Source organism: Maylandia zebra, linkage group LG13, assembly GCF_041146795.1.
Source record: "Maylandia zebra isolate NMK-2024a linkage group LG13, Mzebra_GT3a, whole genome shotgun sequence".
In the NCBI taxonomy this organism is placed as follows: Eukaryota; Metazoa; Chordata; class Actinopteri; order Cichliformes; family Cichlidae; genus Maylandia; species Maylandia zebra.
The window spans coordinates 14,194,637-14,221,010 of NC_135179.1; the positions used below are offsets into that span (position 1 = coordinate 14,194,637).

The window sequence follows — 26,374 nt, forward strand, 5'->3', positions numbered from 1 at the left end:
GTGCTCTGTGGAGGCCAATCCATGACTGATAGTGTTTCACTGTATGCTTTTCTATACAGGTATGCTTTTACTGTACTAGCAGTGTGTGGAAGATCATTGTCATGAAGTCATTGTCCATCAGACTGTTTTCAGGTATTACATTATTTATCAAAGATGTACTTTTCTGCTTTAATATTCCATCAGTTTTGATAAGATCCCCACTGGCTGAAATCCAGCCCTGAGTCATGAAAGAGCCTCCACCATGTTTGCCAGATGGCTGTAGACACTCACTGTTATACCTCTCATTTGACCTCCTCCATATATATTGATGATAATGAGTATATATGATGATGTGAAGCAAAAGTTTGGATTCATCAAGTTTTGGATTCATCACTCCATAACCTACATACAACCTGTTGTTGTTGTAGTTTTTTGACAGGCTAGAAATAAAATGCCTAAAGATAAGTTGTCACTTATGTGAAGACACAACAGCGGTTCATCCAATGAGTGAAAAAGCAGCCAATATTCAAAAAACATTTGAAAGACCTGTAGGAAGAAAACCAAAATTCCTCCCTAACTATAGATAAATACCCAGATAATGTTTTTTTTTTTTTTAGCATTCTGATAATTAAAAAAGAAAAAGAAAAAAAAACAGCTTTGGCAAAGTATTGATTTATGGGGGGGGGGGGGGGGGGGCGCATTATAGACTGTCAAGTACACAATTCTGCAAATGCTAAATGTTAGATGAAGATGAGGCTTTATAAATATTTGTTACTAACACACTAGCTTTGAAAATCTACACACTAACTACAAACTCTATGCCAAATGAGCCAAAAATAAAAACACCTTTTCAAAGGCAAACAATCCTTAAAAAACTCAATCATTAAATGAAAAAAGATCATCTGATTAGCATGCAAAGCACCAGATCTATTGCAAATATACCACACTATCTAGACAAATAACAGGGAAAAAGTACTTATTTTTCTTTCATTTTTTAACCCCTTTATCAAACAACAAGAACACGCAAGAAAAACAATGCAATAGAGAACACAACACTAATTAAGCTGCATGTGAAGGAGTAGGTTTTGCTTACTGGAGGACCCAAATATTAACACAAAGGAGGTAGAAGGAGCAAAATCCAAATCCTCACAAAGGTCAGACACAGGCGAACAAGTCCAGTAAGGGGCAGATAAAAGACCAGCTCAAAAAAATCAGACAAAAGGTCACATGTGGGATAAAAACCGCAAACATAGTGGAACACAAAAATATATGAGAACCACGGGAAATGCTTGTCAGCTCGAGTCTGACAAGTGAGAGGTAAACAACTAGAAGTTTAATTATGGAAGAGGGTGATAAGCTTATTGGAAACTGGTGTGACTTATACAACACAGGTGAAACTACAGGGCAGGCCAGATGATTACAAAGGCAGCATTACAACCCGACTCAAAAGCCTCAACATAACCATAGAGACTGACACCAGATGTTTTTTTAAAGAATAGTTTTTATATTAAATTACATAATAAGTTAGCTAAAACAAACCAGCATAAAGACAAAGATTGGTGTGCCTCGATAAAACTTGCCTCAGGCATGCGTTTATCCACACTTCACCAGGTGTGGTCAATTCAGCCCAGGCAACACCCAAAGACTCTTGCACTGCCACTGCAAAAAGAATAGGGGTTGCAACCATGGAAAGAAGACTGCAAATTACTTAACAGCAAGTAAACATCATACCACAAAGAATATGAATTCACTTTGAAGCAGTTACCGAATGCACAGGTTATAGCTTCTATTAATGGTTATGGAGGTAGTGACAGTATTTGAGTTCCAGAGTATAAAGAACAGAAATGTTTCTTAATAAAACGTATGTGCCCCTTTTTTGTATTTATTTGAGTGTTTTATCTCTCTATTTTTATTGTTATATTTGTATTTTTTGTAATATTGAACATAAGCAGACTTGTATGAGTATGTGTCCCTGTGCACATTGTCATTCAACATGAGTGTGTGTCTTTCAAACACTGAAAAGGAAAAAAAAATCATTGACAAAAATGTTGCATTTCTCTATTTCAACAGAATGACAAAAACAGAGTCCCAGCTGAGGGCAACTCTATTGTGCAATCAAATGAGATAGCAGGATGAGTTTCCTCACACCGAAATTGAAGTCATAGAACAGTTCAACCATGACTGATTGCCTCTGCTCAGGACTCATAGTACACAGAGATTTATCTCTATCATTCTTTTACCCCTAGTCCCTGCAAAGAAGAAAATGAGAAACTGTTGTTTAGAGACCAATATACACACCATGAGGACTCCTCAACACATGGATGGTCCAATAGCACCATTTTTGTTCTGTTCAGTGTAAATAAAAGATGAAAATAACACAGCAATACACAGGTTTGCTGCTGTGGTGTTTAAACAATGCTGTATACTAAGTATACTAAGAATCCCTTAGTATTACTTAGACCCAAAGTGAGCCAAAAATACCTCACACAGCACTACACCACCACCACTAGCCTGAACCGGTAATACAAGACAGCATGGATCCATGCCTTCATGTTGTTTATGCCAAATTTTGACCCCAGGCAACATTTTTCTAGTTTTCTATTGTCCAATTTGATGACTGCTTTCAAATTGTAGCCTCAGTTTCAAGTTTTTAAGTGACAGGAGTCCCACCTGCTGTGGTCTTCAGCTGCATTAGCGCATCTGCTTCAGAATTTATCTCTAAACATGTTTTGTGTTTAGAGATGCTTTTTACATTTAAGTTTATCTTGCTTTCCTATCAGCTTTAAGTAGTCTCATCATCCTCTTAAGACCTCTGGCATTAACAAGGCATTTTTTTGTCCAGAGAACTGCAGCTTCCTGGATATTTTCTCTTTTCCTGACCATTCACTTCTTGAGACGCGTCAGTGGGAAAATCCCAGTAGATAAGAGATTTCTGAAGTACTCAGACCAGCCCACGTAACCATAACATTCACAGCCACTTAAAATCGCATTTCTGCCCCATTCTGATGCTTCATTTAAACTTTAACATCACATACTGACCATGTCTATTTACTTAAATGTATTCAGTTACTGCCATGTGAGTAGCTAATTTGATATTTGTGTTAACAGGCACACGAGTAGCAGTTTAAACTTATGAAGTGCCTCACGGAATGTTCATTAACTTTTTCTACAAGCTGAATTTTACGTTAAATATACATCGTTCTCCATGGACAGTTAAGAGAGAGACAAGTTTTGCACTGACAAAACATGATTTCACTTTGTTTGACTGTCTGAAATGGTTTGATCCAGTTTCAGTTGAACTCATGTTTACACTGATTTTTCCAAATTAATACTCCATATTTTACTCAAAGTGAAATTGTTTTGTATTTTGTGCAAAAAATATAAATCAATCTCACAAATCGAAGCCAATATTCAATTTTTATTTTAAAACTTCTTATATTAAGTAATTAATTAGATTAATTCTGACACTTATGAGCGTTTGTTGTTCGACTACACACCGTTATCGGCATCATTCATTTGCAATGCATGGCAGGTGGTTGCTTACCGAGTACCTTTATAAACCGCTTGAGTCAGTCATAAAGATGCAGGCTCAGCAGGGGTTAAAGTGGGCCAACCCAGAATGTTGATCCGACACCTCCTCTTAATGAGTAATTAAATCTGATTGGCAGTAAAATATTGTCAAATGTTTTCAGTTTTCTATGCAGTCTGGCATCATTTTAGGTGATGCGACAGACACAGTTAAGTTGCCACATGATCCAGGGTGCACAAATGCTTTTGTCGTCTCATCCCTGTGATGCGTTCAGGGGTAAGATAAAAAAAGTTATGTTCATGTACGGAAAGCCATTAGTACCAAATCATGCCACTTTTACAACTGGTCTTTCCGTATTCAGCAACTAGCTAGCTCTACAGACATTTAATGGGCATAATCGGGGTAAGTTTTAGAAATTCTTTTTCCAAAATGCGCTTAAACTGACGCATAAACTGAGAGAGAGTGACATGCCACCTTTGAAATGAAAGGTAAGTTAGATATTGAGTCAAAATAATTGTAAATACAAGTGCACAGATGCTTTACAATATTGTTGCTGAGTAACAGGACTTGCTTCTAGTAGATGTCATCAGTTTCAGTTTGACATTATGCTGTTGCCAAATTCCAGCTTTATACTGGCTATGGATTACAGATGCTTTTTACATTTAAAGCAGCCATAATGGCAAGTGTAACATGACCATACGCTGCTCCACTACACCTGAACTTTTGGTTCACCCACCTGCCAAATTCCACTTTAACCCCGAGTGTCTGCAGAGAAACACATTAAAAGATAAAAACCCGAGGACATCCATGTAAGTGTTGATGCTCCAATATTTACATATTTGGTGTTTTCATAGATACTGGTTGTTGTTGTCTGCTTCTCTATGCCTTGGAGTCATTTTTCTTTTCCCAGTGTCTGCTAGTTTTTACTCAACTCTTCTTTTTTTGTATTTTTTTAAGGAGTAGCAGAAATAGTTCTGGTTTGTAATTCCTTGCTGCCAAGAATCTGGCTAATCATTGCACATCAACAACTGCCAGCACATTCTCATAATCGGGGTATAGATGAACAGTGATTAACTGGGTTGAATTAATTAGAGTGCTAGACGTTGGCACTTCACTATGTTCAGCACAGATGTGGATGTCACAACAAAATTGTAGACCCTGGATACAGGACATCCAAGCGTCTGCATCAAGCTACGTGCTAATGTTTTGCATTTGTTTTTTTGTTTTGTTTTTGTTTAGTCATCATTATCAAGAGGCTCATTGTTCTCATTCTGACCTCACGTATTTTTAAGAAGCTTTACTAGATAAAACCTGAATGCATTACTGGTAAATAGAAATGGCAATGGCCTTTTAAGTCAGTTACCTACATATCAAAGAAGAGCAGAGAATACAGAAACAAACAAAATAAGATTTTTAAAAATTAACAAAAGTTAAGTGGACAACAATATAGTTTCTTATTTCCACTTGCTATCTGTCAGACTTTTTCAGACAAATAGAGAATTTTAGGTTTTTCAGATCAAATATATGGATAAGCGAGGTTTCTTTTTCCTGCCAGTCAGTCTTTATTAACGCAAAACGCAAAAAAGAGAGCACAACAGAAAAACGGGGTTTAAGAGAAATCAGTCGATTCTCTTTAACTGCAACATTGAATCAACAGTGTATGTACTGTACCAAAATGTACTGTATTCACAATTTAAACAAACAACAACTTTACTTCAATTGTGAACAGGTAGCTTAACTAATAACTACTAAAAATATCCTAGACCTTCTCTTTTCCCTCTTCCCATTATGTCTCTGTCTCCTTTGAGCCTTTCATGTTTGAGGTCTAGACTAATGATCATTATTCAATGCATTCTCAATTGATCCACTCATTAGAGAGCTGAGGATGCGTCAAGGAGTTGATTGCCTTTTTCTTCCACATGAAAGCTTTCTAATTTAACGAAGGTCATCATGAACCAAGAGTGGAAAACAAAAACGAGAATTTTTAAAGAAAAATTTATAAAACAAATGTCATCTTTTATTGTCTACATTTATTTTTACACCAGCACTTTGCTCACTGTGACATGTGAGTCTCAAGTGAAAAGAAATGTGTTTTTTACTGTAGTTTACTAATCGGGTGATTGTTACATTTTCAGCTTTTTCCACTAGACTTTACTGATAAAATGAAATGTTAATGTATTTATGTCCAGGGATCATTGTGCAACAGCGCGTATTCCACACAGAAGTGAGGAAAAACAGAAGCCTTACTCTGTGCAACCAAACTCAACGTGCTCATGAGCAAGGCACTGGATATTATGCTTCTATAGCAAAACTGCTCAGTCGTGATGATGGTAATGATTATGGCTTCTCTTGACAGCTCTCAGGTGTGAATGAGTTGAAACTGTGAAAACGGGTGTGAAGAGGAATGATGCAACAAAAAAAGGCACTTGACTCTAACAACATCTTAACACCTTAAATACACACAGACATACACACACACACACTACTCTCTACACTCAGATGTCTCACGGCTTTGATAAAGTGTCATTTAAAATTCTTCCATTTTATCAGGCTCTTGTGCTTTCCAAATTACTGGAGAGAATTGCCATCAACATCACGCTTAGAGGCCATTCCTGAAATGCTTGAACTACTTTTCTCTTATTTTAACATAAATAGAAACACACCTTGAAAGACTGCTGGCTTCTGTGAGACAAGTGACAATCATAATCAAAATGCTAAACACACACACACACCCTCTATCCTTGTCTTTATGATGTTGTAGAGACACATGACCAGAACATGCATTGTGGGAACCACCCTTTCTGGTGGTTTTACAGCACTGAAAAATCGGGCGGTATCTCAGAAAGGACCTAAACCAAGTTTTCACTCCATGGATCAATCAGACAAAGTAGAGTTCCTACACCAGACACACACACACACACACACACACACACACACACACACACACACACACACACACACACACACACAGTCCTTTCTCAGTCATTGACCTTTGATTTTTTGATTTTTTGATTTTTTGATTTTTTGATTTTTTTTTTTTTTTTTGATTTTTCTCTCACCAATTACATGGTGAATTACAGCTGAAGAGTTAAAATGCCACAGTTAATAGTTGTAATTTCCGCAAATAACAGTTGAGCATGACTATAGAAAAGTGTTTGCATGAGTAACTCATCTGCGTAAAACAGCAGTTCATGTGAGCAAAACTTTGATGGCACTTTAATTCACTCCATGCAACATCATGAGGCAGTAGTTTATTTTGAGCTGAAAGCCAATTAGTCCTTAAAGACAAGGAATGTGAAGGCAGGTCATTATATAAGATAAAGTGTAATTTTCAGTGACACAAACCAAAACACTGGTGATCACAGAAAAGGAGACTCTTCTGCTAAACTAAAGTGCTGGTTATTTAAAAATTCCTAATTTCACGAGAACATCTTTTTGTACTTGAATAAGTGTCTTGGAATTTCAATGTTTTCTTGCTTGAAAAGTGTCCACACACCTAATATTAATAAATTGGAATATTAATAACATATTACATTATGAAATTGTTATCAATGTGACATTGTAGTATAATACCTATAATACTTTGAGATGTCTCAGTGTCTAGTTGCATGGTGTTAAAGTGTTGAATTATAGTGTGTTTTAGTGCCCTCTTGTGATTAATGCCTTAACTTCAGCATGATGTATTATTTGTCTCACTCAGACGTCACTCCATCTCTCACGTATCATATATTTAATTACTTACCATCCACATTTGCCCTTTTATTTCCCCCAAAGTTGGTTTGACTCTGTCTGAATCTATGTGTATATATTTACACCGACAAAAATTTTTCAAACCCAAGAGTCATGTTTGTAGGTAAGCGTTTGGTGAGATTTTGTGGCCACATGGAATGACAGGATGTGTAGTTATTTGCAGCACTGTTTTGTTGCTTTAATAAATTATCCCACATAGCTGGCATCTATTTTATACTGATAATGTTTAGTTCTACAGTTAGGTCCATAAATTGTTGGACGAAGACAAATTATTGTACTTTTGTCTCTGTATACCACCACAATGGATTTAAATGAAATAATCAAGATTGTTTAGTCTTATAAACTGTCCCCCATTTTCAGAGGCTCAAAAGTAATTGGACAAATGACTGGCAACAGTTTAATAGCCAGGTGAGGCCTCTTCCCTTTTTATTTCATGAAAAATGAAGCAGAAATATCTGAAGTTAATTCAAAGTGTTATATTTGTAATTCTAATTTGAATTTGCATTTTTATCAGGGCTTACGGTTTAAGAGATTCACTTTCAAGTAATGAAATATCAAGCCTGACTTTCTCCAGACCTGCTGGACCTTCTGACCAGCACAGACCAGTGCTATCAAAGTACACAATAGTCTTTATAATTATAAACATCCATTTCATTTGAGGATTATTCATAAATTGTATTGTTACAGGGGTAAATTATTTTCCATTAATCTTTGCAAACAATATTTGAAAGAGAAAACTCAATACTAGGACAGGTAATGTTTCTTTATACTGTATAAAATAGTACCATGATCCTATGATATTCAATAAAAGCATTTTAAGGCCTAAAAGAAGAGAAAGCTAAATTCAGTGTAGATTAATGTATTGGTTATTATTGTAACAGTGCATCAAAGCCACAATTTAAAAAATCAAAAAACAAATTCAATTATTTTTATTGTTATCTTATGTCGAAGGCTCACAATATTCCAAAAGCAAATAAATATCTCAAACAAGAATTTTATCAGTGCTTGTGCTCCTTCAGGAGTTATTCCAGAGAAAGGCCTTGTTGTCCAGCAGACTGGCCAGTTTATGGTTGAAAGGCTGGTGAAAATTCCTGAGGATGTTCCTGGTAGCCGGAAGCATAGGACCAAGACTCCGGTCTTCCTCCCGCCGAGTGTTAGACATAGGCTGTTTGGTCAGTGCTGCCTCCACCTGCTGTGACAGAGGACCTACAAGAAAAGTAAAACAATGCATAATCAACCCGTGAAAATGGATTTTATTTCACTTACAAAGACAAAGTCACTCTGACTGATGTTTTTGTAGCTTTTTGGACACTTACCTACACTCAGAAAATCAAAAACTTTTTGGATTGTCTCTTTAAGGTTTGCTGCATAGTCCTCCAGTCGAAGAACAAGGATTTGTTCCTTACTGAAAACACTCAGCCAGTCCAGTAAGAAGACGATGTACATCCCCAGATTTAATCTCACCTGTGGGACAAAGGTGAGAAACAACAACAACAAATCAACATGACAAATCTGCTGTGGTGAGCCAGCTGCTGTTACAAAGGCCAAAAATAAAATCTGAATATGACCTGTTGATCTAAAGTCATTGAAATTAAAGGGGCACAGCTGCTCTTGCTTTTATTTATTTTTTCCTTATTATCAACTAATTAATTGAAAGTTTTAAGTCAAAATTTGGGTCCTCCTGTAGATATCTAAAAAAAGACAAACAAAAAAAAAACAAAACACCAAATACATTATTTAAAAAACAGTTGAGCTTTTTATATGATAAAAGTATTTTATTTCTAACTGTTTAAATCATCAGTTAAAATTATGATGCTTAAGTGAAGAAATGCACACAGCGTAAATACTGATTTTTGGTTTTGTCCTTTGTCATGGGATTTACTAATATACTACATTATTGACATAGTAGTAGTATATCAAGCACTGATCTTAAATTCTTGACCACTTTAAAGTGCTCATTTTAGTCTATTACATACCGTTTGATACCTTTACGGTATGATTTCTATGTTTATACCAAATTTTGACATATAGATCTCTTAGAATGTGTAAGTAGTGTATTTTACATTAATAAACAGATGATTAATCATTAACTACTGTTTCGGAGAGCTCTTAAGAATGTCTCCTTCTTTCACAGAAATGTTGCATGGAAATGTGTTTGATTTTATACAGATCTGGCAAAGTGCATCAAAAGTCTCAATATTTCTCAAAACCATAACAACTGTTGTCAAACACAGATGAACTATGGAAAAAGCCAACAAGACCTTTTCTGGATAAATTAGATATTAACAGCAAGTAAACTAATGTGACCCACATGCATGGATTCGGTTATAGTGATTATTTAGTATAATTTTCTTCTTGAACCTAAATAATAACACGAAGCAAGACAGTATATTATTTAATCTAAATGCACAGACACTTTGAGTCCTCCAGAGGGCGCCACTATACAACATCACCTATTGTAGCTGTGATACTGGTCAAATCGAGTGCCACAAACCCTAGTCATCTTCTCTTTCGTAAGAGAAGAGTCATGTAAATAAAGGATTAAGTTTGTTTTTCTGAACTTGCTGTTAGATCAGAGACACATTCTTTGGCTCACAGTGTTTTCAGGATGAACTGGCTTTTACTGTATTAAATCTTTCAAGATAACAGTGTTGTCATCTGTATGTTATCATAAAAAATGACCAACTGCCAGAGCTCATAACTCAGCTTATTCCCAAGAGAGTGCTGCATGATAGTTGTTTGCTTCACTTCAGCACAGCAACATCCATTTACAGTGTCAGGTGGATTCTCAAAGTACAAATGTTTCATCATTGAAAATGCTTATAAAAGGCTCCTAATATTCTTAAAAATGAGAAAATCATTTTAGCTCACTGGCATGTCGTTGAAGAGGCTGGTGTTGTAGGCGCAGGAACGTAGTGACCATTCAGAGACACAGGACTGAAACAACTGCACAGACTCTATGACCTTCTGATGAAAGTCCTCTGCAGACTTGTTGGCCGTCTTAAAATACAAGTAGTCAGAATAGAGCCTGGCAACAAAGTGAAATAAATCAACTGGAAGCAGGAAAGCACATTTTTGCACAATTTGTGCAGTGGAAATTTTGATTGAAAACAAATATGTTCTGCAACAATGAAAAACATAAGGGAGTCCCATAGAAGCAATCAGAAGTGTTAGAAATTGTTTATCTACAGAAATTCAAGTCTGTGTCTACACAGATGGATGTGGGTAAGAAATTCCTTCTACCTCTCTACTGGATCTCTGAGCATTATGATAATTTTGGCATCGGGTTGGACTGCATGGATAAAGTCCTGGGCCAGGAAGGGGGGCTCTGTCTCCTTGTCTGCATGAAGATAGCTCCAGGCTTGGTTGTCCCACATAGTGGATGCACTGGCTTCACCTGACAAGACAGTGACAGTCTCAGTATCATTCTGGGTAACAACAGTTGATTTAATACAGTTGTGCAGTCCTTTGGGTAAACTATAGCATAGAGAAGATTCCTATTAAGCACAGCTGTGAAAAAGATTTTGCGTTCACTAGTTAACTGGGAACAGCAGCCTGATACAGTAAATGCATATGCTTGAGCTGCTTTGCAAGGGTACAGTTTTGTCTTTTTACATGTAAAAATGTGGAAATGCGTATGACTAAAACAGATGCTGGTAGTCCTGCTGTCTCTCACTACCAGGTTTGAAACCAGTTCCATTTTGAATCTCAACGTGCAACAGAATGACCTGCAAGAAATGTTCTCGTGACAGAGCCCCAAGTCATTTGGCTTTCTGTGTACACTTATAAATACACTGAGCTACCTGTTCTACATCGCAAAAAATATATATATCATGAATAATGCCGACATTGTGTCCTTCCAGCTCTTCTCTTGAGCACTGTAGTGCTTCTGAGACGAGAGCCATTTGCTGAAAATGATCATGGCCTGACGCTAAAGAAAAAGAAGAGAGAGAAAAAAACTCAATTGAATTATGGTCAGGATACAGTTGTTTGGCTGCTGAAAGCCCCTCAGAAGATACAAAATGAGAAATAAAAAGCCAAGACATTCTTCCATTTGATGCACAGTGACACTAACAATAGATCATAACCACTTGCACACACAAACACTTTCACATGTGTTCACCTGTTATGAGCTGGAGTGCACGGTGGTGTCCAGATGAATTTCCAGTGATTCCTTCTTGGATGCTGTGGGCTGCCAAGTCAAACAGATCCAGGTAATCTTCCACACGAAAACTTTCCTGGAAGCCATCTTTGAAACGGATATAACCTGCAACCCCATTTACACCAAAACATCACTTATGATGTATTTCTTTTTAGACTGCTTTGTAATCAAATTAAGAGAATGAAGTGTGTACACTTTAACCCTGGCAGGACAAACAAACTCCAGACTCTGAAACAGTACTGTTTTTCTTCTGTTTATGAATAAGCAATAATTTGACTCCATTTTGCACACTAGCTACATTTACATGACATACAATCAGCAAATAATGGTGACTTTATACAGATACACACTACAAGATTATTTTCCTAAAAACATTTAAAAGCTCCATTTTATTTATTATGTATTTAACTGTATAGAAGAAGGAAAAATCAAATTGATACTCTCCCCTTCAATTGCATGTCTCATTGAAAAAGCAGCCAAACACTGACAACAAAATCACTGCATACTGCAACTAATTCAGTAAGACTAACAAGATTTTTATTTGTAGACTCAAAAAGTACTTTTAGTGATGAAGATTATACAAACACTCTAAAAAATGTGTACTTTTTTAATGCTGGAAGAATGGGAATGAGCACAAGTTCAATCAGGTGAAAACAGACAGCGTAGGAAGCATAAATGGTAAAGTGAACACAGCAAACAGATCACCCATTTTTCATTTTCCTTAAAGCTGCTCTTCATACTTGTAAAGTCACTATTTGTTTGTTTAATCACGGACGGTTGTGTAAAATGTGGACAGTGGATGCGGTTGCTGGAACATGTGTCGTGACCATGACTTCCTGTGGTCTCCACTGGTTACCTTTCTAACCTCGCAGTGACCTCATAGCTTCAGGAAGTTACTTTCTGCAGTTAAGAGTTGTGTAACTTTCCATGCTGTACATTCAGTAAACAGTACACCGTGCTCTCTGTTCAGGGGAAAGGACTTCCCTAAATAAAATTCTTCCATGCAGAGCACACTACAGCCTCACCGAAGCAGACATCACTTCTTCCATCCATTAATATAGCTGTTAGTGCTACTGGGGAAAATGATGTAACTAAAACAAACTACTGAATATTATTATTTTTATGTAACATTAGCTACAGCAACATTTTTTGTGGTTTGTAAACTCTTTTTCGAGCCTGACATTTTTTTCTGAGCTTCCAGTGAAGGTCAGTGATGAATGTGTCATCTTGTTTGTCATGTTGCAGGTAAGTGATGAACTCATGTTTAGTTGTTGCACAAACTAAACTTGTTTTGCTCGCTAAAGTTTGGAATTTTAAGATGACGCACACAAGGATCTGCACAACCAGCAGCAGACGGGATAAATGGCATCTACCCTCCCATGGGAATAATCTGACACTTTGTGGACATTTTATTTCCAGGTCAGTTTTTCACATAAACTCTCACTGAGGCTTCACTTCTTAGTCACTTTAAACCAGTTGATTTAGTACCATCTGCTCGTGCTTTATCTACATTAAAGTATCTGTCACAATGATCGATTAAAGTATTACTTAAACTTGTGAGATTTACAAAAACAAGTCCAAAATGACATCCATTTCCTGATGACTTACCAAACCGTTTCCTGGTCCACCAGTGTGGCTCTTTCATTATGTTGAATTTGACTTCTGGATGAAGTAGCATTCTGTGAAACAAGTCAGTCGTGCCACACTTTGGTTGACCAATAATGTAGAAGTATGGCAGGCACCGCAGACGAAAGTCCTTCCCATCTTTGTGGTATAAATGCTTGTGGAAATTGGCCCTCAGGCGGTCACATACAGTCTTGAAGGACTTTGAGCGCAGTGTGAAGAGGTTCTTCCTGTACAGGTCATTGCCAGGTTTACTGGAGAACTCCTCGTACCAGCAAGGGCTCTTGATACCAGGCAAGAAACGGTGAGGAATCACTGAAAAAAGCTGGAGAGGAAGAGATACTCATCTGTCATTTTTGTATGATGCTGTTTTTGTAAAATCCTGTCCTCTGTATAGTTCGGTATCTGCATCTGTCAGTTATGTCATATATTTTGCACACCAGTGTTTACAAGTTGTTAATAGCCAGTAAAGAATATATGGCCGCGTGGAAAAATTCAGTTGTGTTTCCAAATGTTTGACATAAACTTCCCACTAACTGTTGCTCCTAATGACTCACTTGTAATGGTAGTAATAACTGTACATCTCAACAGCAACAACTGATGATGCTCTCTGCATAAATAGTGCAAAATTACGCACTGTAATGTGGAAATGTATGATGACACGCTAAACACAGGACATCTGCAAAAGCACGTAGTAAAAGTAGTCCATAGGCCCTTAGCAATGCTTTGTGAAACCATTCTTAGCAAACACCTGTCATTATGAGCTTCACCAAATAGGTATTTAATGCAGGGTTGACTGTAAGGTGCTTGTAAATTAACTGACACCTATAATTCATTTTTGCCAACAAATAAAAAAACACTTAAAAAATAAATTCAGTTATCACTTCTATGTTGTCTCTGTTTGTGACAATAGTCTGGAGCATTTACAGTGAAAGCTCTTGTTGTAAAATTCTGCAGCAAACTTACATGAGAGTCTGTGGCAATGACATCCTTCTCATCAGGCACTTTCCTGGGTGTGTACTCCTGTTTGATGAGCTTTACAAGCACTTTCACGTTTACTGGGTTCTTTTTAGAAGAAGCTCTTGTTGCTGTTGTGCTGGTCGGGATGGCTGCAGGTCTGAGCTGATATGGTGATGGAGTGAACAAAGGTCCTTTCTTATCCCACATTAGGACGTAAGAAGCCATAATGAAAAATGTCAACGTCAAGCCCAGGAGGAAGCTAACCACTTTGATTTTCGAGATGCGCTGTAGGTTCTTGAAAAACAGCATAGGAACATGTTTGATGTCCAGATTTTCAGCCACATTTGTGTCCCTGAAGTCCAAAAACGTCCGGACGGGCCGTTTTGCATAGTTTTCAGCAATGTGCAAGCTGTGAAGGTGGTTGTGGAGCCTTGGAGTGTTGCTCCCATTTTTGCAGTCTGATAGTGACATAGTGACCGAGAATCACAGCAGGCATGTAGAAATAGAAGCAAGGAAATTACTCTCTAAAAAAAGCTTTGTTTCACCCATAAGAATTTAGTGAAATTAAGCTGCAGGTCATCGCTTGTCTTCTTTTTTCCTACATGTGTCTGAGTCTTCAATGTGGCCTCCTGTAAAGCAGAAACAGTTGTTAAAACACAACACATGTCTTTTCAATCAAAGTGCAGCAGTGTGCTTTCCTTTGAAGTTATAGAGTGTCACCCAAACTAAGTGAACATTTTTAGCACTACGGGTCATTGTCACTCTCACACACCAGTATGTGAAATTCATCCTATTCTCCATTCTATAATAGGAGTCACCTCTAAAATGTTTGAGGTTAGCTGCTGCATGTGTGTGGTCTGCTATATGGAGATCTCCGGCTTGATGATTTGGGGTATAAAGCACATGCAAAGGCAAGCTCTTCTAGAAAATTTTCAAGGTCAGAATAATGGTAGCTCTGTAATTCAAAACTAAAAACACACGATTACTCTCTTCGAGCTAAAAGCCCACTCTGAGCTTTATTTCTTTAACCTATGAATGTTATTTTCAAGATTAACTTATTTTTACAGGGAAACCACATTAGGTATTGATACAGGTGGCCAAACAGTGCACACACTGTTTTCTTTTCCCACCACATGAATAATAAGAAAGTAAATTAGTAGATTATTTCAAGAATGTCGTACTGAAAAAAAATCCCAGCACTAAAGTGTAAAACATTATTAAAAGACTTTTTACTCTGACATGTCCTCAGCCAGTTACAGTTATTTTTCTTTTGTTGTTGACTTAAAAATCCCAGTAGAGCAAGGAATGAAATCCTGCACCAGTTCTAATGGATACAACTTCTTTTTTCCTTACTATGGAAAAGGGTCTGTTAAAATGCAACCACGCTAGCGATGCTATCTCAACCCGTTCACAAAATCCGTTATAGTGAAACATGATTATGCGTCAGTGCTTCAGTGCTTCAACCAAACAAGCAGTTCCAGTAATTAGATGACTTCAAGTGAAAGAGAAAGTCCCACCTGCTCATGACCGTTTACTTATTGTGCACTAACAAGTTACTGGAAGTCTGTCATATTATGTTGAGAGCAGGTTTCTCCTGTAACCTATTTCGTCTGTTACTGACGTCAGATTAACCCTTTATTTCCCGTGGGCCTGCTGGCGGGCCTATTTTAAAAGCACTAAATGACTATAACTCCATTACAGTTTGTGCTAGAGAAAAAATTCAAGCAGTTTTGGAAAGAAGAGAAGACGAGGGTTATAAGGTGTTCACAAGGTACTGCTCTCTGAAAACAGAAAAAAATCTGCTCTGTTTTGAGGCGAGCAACATGGCATAGATGAGATGGGTACATTGTGGTCATAAATCGATGTACATGGTCATGAACAATACTCAGGGTAGGCTGTGGTGTTTAAAAAATGTGCAGTTGGTACAATAATCCCCATAGTTTGCCAAGAAAATATGCTCCCCACAATTAAAACACCACCACCACCAGAAGCCTGAACACTTAATATGTTGACCAAATTTTGACTTCCATCCAAATGTCACAGAGGAAATCAAAACTCATCAGACCAAGCAACATTTTTTCAGACTTTTACTGTCCAGTTTTGGTGAGTCTGGGTGAATTATAGCCTCAGTTTTCTAAGTGGCATCCAGTGTGCTAAATACACTGAGTTGTTGACATCTGATTAGCTGATAAGAATGCGTAACAAGCAGTTGAGCAGTTCTAACAAAGTGGACTGTGTGCGTACCGGCATACCCCAAATGCGAGTCAATTTATTCATTTCACTAGGATGATTTTATACTCATGCCTTTGGGATTACCTCAAACAATTTTTAATTGAAGCCTGGATTATAAACATGGCTGCACTCCTTTCAAAACCAGAGAGTCTAACGAATGATCATATCAAGTTACATTACGTAAAACCTAGAATTTACTCTTTCTGTAGCTTAACATCAAGGAATTTTCTGAAAATCATACTGCGATTCAGTGTTACCGCAATAGATGCACATCTGTTTAATGTTTATAGCCTTTCACTTGTCACTCTGCAACACTGATATAAATTGTGTAGTACTCACGTAAGGTCTGCAGCATGTTTGATAAATATGTGCACATGGAGCTTCAAAAATCCTAAACAATTCCCACAGACTTGCAGATTTCATAATGGGACCAACCTAATCCCTTGCAGACTTATCAGGAATGCATGTCGATATTTGTAAGCCTGCGTGGGCAGCTGCAGAGACTGAACTTATTTTTGATCCAACTAGAGTTGTGAGGGATAATTTAGTGAAATATCGGTGGATAAAGAAGGTATAATATCCATCATAATTAACAGTTCATGTTCTGAGTAAACATGGCTGTGTGTGATACTAATCTTTATTTCCTATATGCCATATATTCACATATATACAAGCTTTTTCATTCTTTTTAATGATCCATAATCATATTAATAAATTATTCCATTCCCCTATTTCTGTTTCTTCATGTTTTATTTCTACAAACCCAGGTAATTGTGATCTTTTCTGTTCTCTGCATCTATTTATCTATTTATCACCATTAAAGATTTATGTCTGGTTGGGCAAATTTCAAATTGTGGGAGAAGAGAGGGATTTGGAAATGTGACAGAGCATAAAGAGGACAGTGAAAGTCAAGGGTAAAGCACAGAGTGGAGGACGGAAGCAGCAGAGATGAGAAAAACAGCATGAGAACGTGCAGGAAAGACGGGTTTTAGATTCTTTGGTCTCAAAATCAATCAACGACGGGAAGCAATAAACACCACATGGGATTGACTGAGGTGAAACCCTACCATAAAAATCCTGAGAAACCAAAATAAAAACCTGCATTTATCATTGAGTTAGAAGCATTTGCTGTCCTAAGCATACAAAATGTTAAGATGGCTGTGCAAGAATATCAAAGTCAGAATGATTACTGCAACAGATTTTATTTTCTTTCTGTGGGTCTACATTTTTCAGGTCCTTTTGTGCCTATGTGGCTTTAAGCAACTCCCTGATGTTGATGAACAGAAAGTTGGATGAAATCTCTTCACCACTCACTGACATGGTTGAACTTCTAGCCTCTAGAATTAAGAGTCTCATCATTTTAATTTCGAGAGGGTTATTAAAAAGACTCTGGCTTGCAAACACAAGGGAAGCTCCATCATACAACTTAAATGAAATCTAAAGACAAACGGTTTGAATCTACACATTAAATTGGAAACCATAAGGGCCTTTCATTAACACAGATTCAACCCATGACTCTGGCACCGTAGCACCTTAGCTCACCCACTCAGGCAAAAGTCACAAAGTAAACACAAGAGGAAGTTTAAGTAGGAGTAGCTAAGCTTATGGCTCGTGCAGTCATATGCTGCCCATTCTCCTTTGGACAACACACAGCGGATATACAAATAAACCAGAAAGAGTTTTTATCAAACACACAACTATTGTTTAGAACTTTTAAACTGAAAGACAATTTAGCAAAAGTCAGACACAGATCAGATAGTGATGACAATTCAGATGCTGTTTTATGCTGCTTTCAGTCTGCTTTTCAATTTTTGTGAGAGAAGGGAAGAAGTTTCTGTCACGCTAGTCGAAGTATTTCATAATTCATGACTGAGGATAAAACTATAAATTTTAATGACGAACACTCGTTTTCGGTCTGGCTTTTTAGTGCCTATACTGTGTAGTCTGAACGTGGCTTAAAGCAACGGGTTTTTAACATCTCTTAAATACTAAGGCTTAGTTTCCCAGACGTGGATTAAGCCTTGTCTTAGACTAAAAACCTTTTTCAGTGGCGATCTTCATTTGATTTTTCTTTTGGTCTGTGACTAGGCTTAAATGTTCAGAACTGTTTAAGATTTTCCGACATGGGGAAAAGACCCTGAACCCGGAGATTAAGAGTAGAATCCTCTACCACGTGAGCTATACAGCTAAAATTATGTCCAACAGGTTGACTTCATAAAACCTGTTTCTCATATAAACTAAATATAGATGGAACCCTCTGGCCAATAAATCTATCTGGATTCATGAATCCAAATAGAATTTGCATGCAGTTGTAAACTATATAACCTCTGTTTTAAGCTAGAGTGCATACATGAGACTGCCAGGATGCACCTGTACTTAAAAATTTTACCATTAAAAGCAGAACATAAAATACATGTTACAACATATCAGCCGTGGGAAGAGGAACTTGATCCTGCATTTCTGCTCGGACATCCTAGGGTTCTTTGCTCAGGAAGGAGTCAATCATCAAGAGTGGCTCCTTAGAATACTTGGCCATGCTAACTGGTAGAAAAGAGGGCTGATCCAGGATCATCTTTCATGAGATGCAGATGTTCAGTCCATCGCACATTTTGGACCAAATAAACATATTGCAACACGTACATGTGAGTTTTCTTACAGTGCACATTCCTTGACCCTGAAAGATTAATGGTAATGTTTTTAGTGAGTTCCTATTGGCCAATGGCAAACACAAGGAGTCATGTTGAAATGACTTAAGGAAAGGAAGTGCCACCGTTAAAACACACGCACACATAACCAAATACTCACAGAGAAAACTTCTTCCATTTTTAACACCTGTTATTCCTCTGACCCCATCTTCGGGTCAATATTGTCCTTGAGCTAATGTGGAAACTTCCATAAAATCTTCTGGGATTTCTTGAGCCTGATCATGTGAAAAGCATTTAATTTTTTTAATTTTTTTTATTTCTTTTATTTTTTTTCCTTTAATGCCAAAGATTAGGTCAAACATGTTGCAGTTAAACATATTTTTCTTGCAAATCACACACGACATTTCTGCTTATACAATCAAAGTTAGCACAGTTTTGTGAAACTAAATCTTATGTTACCCATTTCAATTAAAATGAAAAAAAAAAATCCACCTTATGGTGGGGCTATAGTAAATCATCCCAGTCCATGTAGTCAATATGGTTTCTTCCTTTTCCGTCTGTCTGGAGTCTACTCACAAGTGTTACAGTGAAAATAAAATGTCCTCTGATTCTTAATGGCAATATGTTCAGTGGTGGCTTAGCCTATCAAGAGCTTGTGGCTGTAAAACGGACAAACAACGAGAGCTCATTATTTTTAATCAGCCCCAGCGGCACAGATTTAACAGATGTGTGTCAGATCTGGAATTTAACCTACTCCACTGATAAATATGAACAATGTCTACTGTCAAACAACAGGCCTACTCCACATATGTTATTTGTGTTCCCTCTGTTCTTTGGATCGAAAAAAAAAAAAGTCATAGGCGGTGTCAAAGGTGGTGCACTCAAGCTTGATTGCATTTATGATATTTGGTGGTTCGTCATGCATCTGTTTGATTTGCTAACTGAAAATCTTGCTTGAGATGTTAAATTTATACATGGGAGCATGAGCCCTGCACACATACACGTTTGCAGTATGCATACTTCCTGCTTTTATGCTTACACAAAGGCACGCTCATTAGAACCTTCCTCAATGCCTTACACTCTTAATTTCTGTTTTTCTCTTTATCTCTAGTGTTCATGATAAAACGATAGGAATTAGACACAGTGATTACAAGCATCTCCGCAGAGTTCATCCAGTGAACAAAATGCTTTATGCTATGCAACTGTGGCACAGCTCTGTATAGCATTTCACATGACGAGTCTATGAAACGTGACTTCTGAAAACACCTTTGAGTGAATGCACTGTAACCAGAACATTATTCAGAGAGGGGACTTCCAAGAGTAAGTACTCAGTATACACGTACATTATCGCTTCTCCTGAAACATGTTTTAATCATGTCTTAATGTTTATAACTGTGTAAACACATCCTGATGTGATCCAGGGCATTCTGTGAGTGGGATTTGGCAGAATGCCAGCGCTAGGAAAAGGGAGGCACAAGGAAAACCTGATGCCACAAAAGGAAATAAGAAAGTCTCCCTGTTGATGGGGAAGTCAAACAAAGACAGATTGGATTCCAAACGGAGGTAATAATAAAACTTTCTCAATGTGGGTGAAAAAGAAATCAAAAAGTTAAAGCAATTTAAAGGAAAGAAAACAACAAATACTTATTTTCTGGGAGGTACTCATGTATCTATTTTTTTTTCTCCTTTCAGAGGCCCTCGCAGTGAGATTACAAATAAAATCAGCAGGAAAAAGCACCCCGAGAGCGCAAATATCTCAGGAAACAGGCTTAATCTACTTCATAGAGCTGGACTAAGCCTCCCTTTCCTTTTTACTTCCCACTAAAAAAAACAACAACAACATTTTGTCTCTACAGGAATCTGACTCATAAGCCACACCCACTAGTACGGTCAAAAAGAAACCGTAACTAGAAAACAAGAATATGCTTATATAGACATTCTTGACATCTGGAGTCCAGATCTCAAGAGGGTCAGTGGATACATGCCACTATGTACATCTGCATGCATATGAATTTATAGTATCAACATATGATTTGCTTCAGTAAGACTTTAAAACCAATGTCATATCAATAGAAAACAGAGAACATCTGCATCACTACTGTTTAATAAATGGAAGGGAAACATCTGAGGACCTGGGGTCAGCATGGGTGAGCTGTGACGCTGTAAGAAGCAGCAGTGATCACATGTGAAATCCTCCCTTTGCCTTTGCAAAGAAAGCCTGCAGGAAGTACAATAGATCAAAAAAGAACAAGTGAGGGTATAAGAGAACTAAAAAGCAAAAGGCTCAAGATTGTGGTGTGTTGAGGGACCCACTGAGTATTCACACTCTGCCACTGTGCTCGATCCATCATCCCAGTGACTGTTCTCTCATTTTTTTTAAAAAACAGTGCCTTTTGTGCCACTGTGTTTGCTCGAGTGGCAAAGTTGTTGCAGTAATTATGACAAAGGCCATAGTTGGACCAATAAAACAGGGAACCTTAACGCAGGAAACTCTCATGTGCATTCCCTGTTTTAAAGTGATAATCTGCGCTGTTTCTTTTAAATCTTCCATAACATTAACCGCGAGTTAATTGCTGTAATTCACTCAGAATCACTGCAGCGGAAAGAAGATTGTTATTTCCACCTGCTGTAATTTATATTGTGCCATATGCCTCTGTTCTGAGTTACACATCCCCACCCTTCCATATGCACACATGGAAACTCCAGAGGTGGGAAGACCCACCACACACAATAAGAGTGGGCATCGGTGACAAAACGTTCAAAATCACTTAAATCGCTTTTCTTTCCCATTGTGATGCTTGATTTCAAGCTTCAGCAGGTTGACTTGACATATCTGCATCCCTAAATGCATTTATTTGCTGACATTTGATTGACTGATTAGGCCTAACCTTGGTTTTTATCATATATACATCAGATCATCTTACTGCCACACCCACTTTTTTCCAGTAGTTTCTCCATAGTAAACTTGTGCAATAACTTACAAGTAAGAATAACCACAGTATAACCAGACAGTTAAATCTGTGTTGAAGTATTCTTCCCATTGAATATTACTGCTGTTGCACAGCTTGCTCTATCAGTGGAGAGAAGAGACAGAAATTCTGTTCATTTCTCTGTTTGGTTATTGTCTTCTCCTTGAACCTGGCATGTCTCTTCTTGAGCGACTTCACCTTCAGCTGCCCACTACACTAATAATGAAAACAGTTAAAGAAAGAACTTGTCAGCAATGTTCTTTTATCAACTGAACTATTTTTGACTGGTTATGAAAACATCCATGCAAATCCCATTTGCACACAAATGGTGTGGATACAAGACATGCAGCAGCTTGACTGACCTAACCTGATTTCTATGAAAGATTTTTAGCCAACAGCTGTCCACATACTTGCTTGACTTAATATCTTTAAAGTTTGAACTCATCATTAACCCGTAAATCTGTCTCTTTTGACTTTAATTCATGTTTATAATGTCAGTAATAATAATTATATATTTAGAATAACTAATCACTTATTTGTCTGCTTCACTTGGAACACTGCCTAATATCACATTATAATGTTGTCATATGTTACAGAAAATATTTGTCTTGCCTAGTGACTCAGACTTGACTCAGGGCTACAGACAGTATGTGGATAATTAAATTTCCATTTTGTTTCCAAGCTGTTAATGGGTAAATCATAAAGCATGCAACTTTAACATAAAACTAAGAAGGAAATGTTGGAAATATTAGTTAATGTGTCTCAATTTACTTTAAAACAAACGTTATTTCAACAATTACAGTATATACTCTGGCTACTGTGTTCCTTAAACGCACTAGAATTCATTCAGTGTGTAAAACTTAAATTGATGAATTTTACCCGCTTTAAAATTGTGCTTCAATTGTCAAAAAAAAAAAAAAACCCTTTTAAAAAAACAACTCAAACACAGAGGGAAAAAATCAACTCCACCCAAGTGTAAATCTGTTTGCCACATCTGTATAAAGTATGATGTTCGCATAACAGATAATCAAACTAGAAAGACCAACAAATGGAAAAGAAAATATTAGAGTGAAAAACATCATCCATCAGGAAATTTACTCAACGCCAAGAGAGTGACAGGTGCAGATAAAGGTTTGACTACACTAAAGCATCCGTTCAAAACCAGCTTTCATGCTTGAAATAATAAAGTCAATCTTGGATTACTGAGGCTTGTTGTCATGACAGGTTAAAACAGCCAACTCTTGAAATAGAAGCTCTGAGATACCAAGATGCCAAAACACTTTAGTATCACGCAGTCCTCCCACATTCCCAATGTTCTGTTACAGAATCATTTTCTTCCATTTGAAGTGGACCCCTAGAGTCCAGTCTAAACAATCTGATATGGTACAGCTCGCTCGCTCGCTCGCTCGCTTTTCCTCTCCCCTCTCATACTTCTAGCATGACCTAAGCCTTCTACCGCTGGCCAAAAGAAGCATGGCATTGACATCCTAGCAGCTCTAGAAATTTGTTCCACAACTTCAGGGGGGCAACCTAAAACCTTCCTTCCTAGCAGACCATACAGAGTGCAGAGATAGGTGCAGCAGCCATAATGTGGTTTAGTTTGGGTGTGTGCAGTGTAATGAGGTGTAGAGATGTGCTACCTTTTACAAAAAAAAAACACTAAATCTACATTCCCCTTCACTCACTTTCAGATTCAACTCTTTGTCCTTCCAATTAACAAAAAAAAAATACAACTTTGGGTATTCCGACACTGCACAGAGAGCCCAGAGAGGCAGGTTTGTCCAAAGGTCACCTGCCTGTCAGGGCCTCTGCTATGCACCCCATGCATAGGCTGTAACTGAGAGAAAAGACATAATGTCAAACAGCTACAGGGAGTGCACAAACATCTCACACAACATGAGCTCTCCAAACAAAAACACATTGTACAATTAACTTTGCATCATTTGCTGGATACATGAGATAAAGACTTATAATGAAAGGAATTTGCCAGGGGAACTCTCAGATAGTCCGATGTTGACGTAGAACCTTCTGGTTTTGCTTTGTAACAATAAACTGAATAATAATTACAAGACAAGGACATTAAGAGCATGTACACAGTTTATGTTAACCCTATCACACAGCCCAGTTTGTGATTCAGTCGGTGAATCACAAACTGGGCTAAAAGTCTTTTACCCCCAGAGACATGACACTGTGATGTTCTGCAGCTGTTCAGTGATGGAGATAAGGGGTTAGTAAGTTTTAAACATTGCAAAGGCAAAATTCCAGCAATTTCGGGGGAGGGGGGTTAAAGAAAGCATATGCTCTTATGGCATATATCTTTTTTAACCTCCTAGGACCTGGCGTCTACATATTTGGACATCACATTTTGGGTTATTTAGACCAAAATACTCAATCTTGCTCTCCAAGGGCCTGATATCCACTTACGAGGACATTATACTGCAACTGTTCTGTCGAAATTTTAAATGAATATCTCATATGTGGCTCTCATTTTTCTTAGAAACAAAAATTAGGTAAAACAAATATCAGGTAGTTCTTTGTTTTTACATTCATCAGGTCCCAATATGCCCAAATATCACAGAGAAATTAAAAATGCATGCCAAGGAAGAATTCCGGTCTTAGGAGGTTAAGGTTACACTTCAGCACAGTAGACTATGGGGGGTACTGCACAGAGGAGGTGTCTATTAGAAGCTGTCAAGTTTTCGGACCATATTGTCTATCGTTTACTTGCATATATATCAAAAGGATTAATTAGATAAAGTACGCAATTATGCTTCAGTATAAGAAAAATAAACTTTTTAAAAATCTATAAATCAGCTTGGGAACCTTCTTAAATCATAGCAACAATATGACCAAATCCTTTTCCCGTCACTTTTCCTGTTATTGTGATTATCCCGCTGATACTCACGCTGGAGTTGAGTCGGTTTTATTCCAAGAGTCTCTTGTGCAGCCGCTTAAGAGCCACTGAGACCGCCACTTAAGGTAATCAAAGCGACTTGATGGGTATTTGTATTAAGCGTCAGGCGGAGTGGAGAACAGCACAGCAGATGAACCTAGGTATGAACGATGTCTTCATTTATAACAAACGCCGGCTCGGTTTCGTCGAAGAACCGCGGAAGTCTGGAGTCTCCATCCAACTGAGCTCTCCTGCGCGTATCACAGAAGAAGGGGTGGAAGAGAAAGGGGAGGTGCACGCAAGTAGCAGGAAACACCACCTCCAACACCAGCAGCAGATTCAGTCTTATCTGCGTTTCAACTTCTTCGAAGTGCTGTTGTGCTGCTGAGTGATATGACCGATAGGATATCAGCTAAAATAGATTGGCGTTTTCCTGCTGGTCGATTGGGGAGAAGGGGATTTTTTTTTTTAAAGTAGAAGATAGTTCAGCTGTGAGTTAAAAGGGTGACCACTATGGATGCAGCGATTTTATCTATCTGTCTAATGGTTTAATTATAAAAGCTAGAGTTTAATCAAATAAGACTTAAGGAACTGCTCTCACTTAATACATTCACGGTCATTTTAAACGACCTTTTAATTCAGGCTGCAAATCTTTTGCGTGAATACCTTTGTTTCTGGCATTTGACAAGATATTACTAAGGTATTCATTCTTTATTGATAATCACGTTTATAATTTTGGTTGTTTTGTGTGTTTGTTTGTTTTTTTTACTCTTTACCTGTATTTAACCCGTGTACGGATTCTGACGTGTATCTGCTATTAATTTGTGCAGCTTATGATCGTACTGCTGTCCTTCTTGGCCGGGACGCTCTTGTAAAAGAGATTTTTCATCTCAAGTGTTGTTTTTTTCCTGGTTAACTAAAGGTTTAAAAAAACTAAACTTTATAAATAAAGAGGGGGAAAAAATCTATAGTGTTTGGGACCAGTTAATTTTTACTAAATTATATATTTCAGTGTGAATATTTCACACTGCTCAAGTGTCCTCAAGAAACTCCTCAGAGTTCAATAACATGAAATTTCCATAACATATACAGCATTTACTCTAAATGCTCCATTTAATCTAGATTGGCTGCGTCCCTGGGATTTTACTTTCATGAACAGGCCAGACTCTTTGAATACATAGTAGCACTCCAGCCTTGATATAAAGCGTATTACTATTTAATCTCTACTGGGCGCTTACCCCTTTGAAACAAAGATGAAAAGATGGTGATGCAGAACACAAAGTGGAGGTGAGCTTCAAAAGTCCAACATTCACAAGCTTTTGTTGAATGTTTTTGCTAACTTTTTAGAAGCTGTTCTCATAGTTGCTGTGAACAGAGTTATGCAATCAGGGGTTTTTCAGGGTTGTGAAATATCTAGGATATATTTATATCTGGGACATTTATCACCAGAAAAACTGTCGTGCGCATGAAAGGTCACCGCTGCTAATCTTTAAATGATGTTCTTTTAAATAAATGGGATTTTTTTTCCCTTCATTAGCTGTCATGACTCATTCTGTATGAGTAGGAGTCAGTGGGCCTAATGACAAAAACACAAGCTGCTGAAGCTGAAGTGAACTCCAAGTGCACACAAAT

The 26,374-nt window shown here is 37.6% G+C and overlaps 1 protein-coding gene across 1 annotated transcript; it reads right to left on the reverse strand.

Annotated features, from left to right (window-relative positions):
• Positions 1-8,172: 8,172 nt before the first annotated feature.
• Positions 8,173-25,057, reverse strand: LOC101474113 (carbohydrate sulfotransferase 15). The gene is made up of 8 exons (XM_004551507.4): positions 24,755-25,057; positions 14,010-14,632; positions 13,029-13,368; positions 11,382-11,525; positions 10,502-10,655; positions 10,130-10,286; positions 8,575-8,722; positions 8,173-8,464 (listed from the first exon to the last, which is right to left on the reverse strand). Exons 2-8 carry the CDS (start codon positions 14,472-14,474, stop codon positions 8,274-8,276), a joined length of 1,599 nt encoding a protein of 532 aa, XP_004551564.1. The 5' UTR covers positions 14,475-14,632; positions 24,755-25,057; the 3' UTR covers positions 8,173-8,273.
• Positions 25,058-26,374: the final 1,317 nt, after the last annotated feature.

Excerpts from the sequence above, each read along its gene's own strand:
- LOC101474113 (XM_004551507.4), bottom strand. The coding sequence starts at position 14,474 with ATGTCACTATCAGACTGCAAAAATGGGAGCAACACTCCAAGGCTCCAC. Across the intron at positions 11,526-13,028 it reads GTGGACCAGGAAACGGTTTG|GTTATATCCGTTTCAAAGAT; the intron begins GTAAGTCATCAG and ends ATGGGGTTGCAG. Across the intron at positions 10,656-11,381 it reads TGCACTCCAGCTCATAACAG|GTGAAGCCAGTGCATCCACT; the intron begins GTGAACACATGT and ends CTGTCTTGTCAG.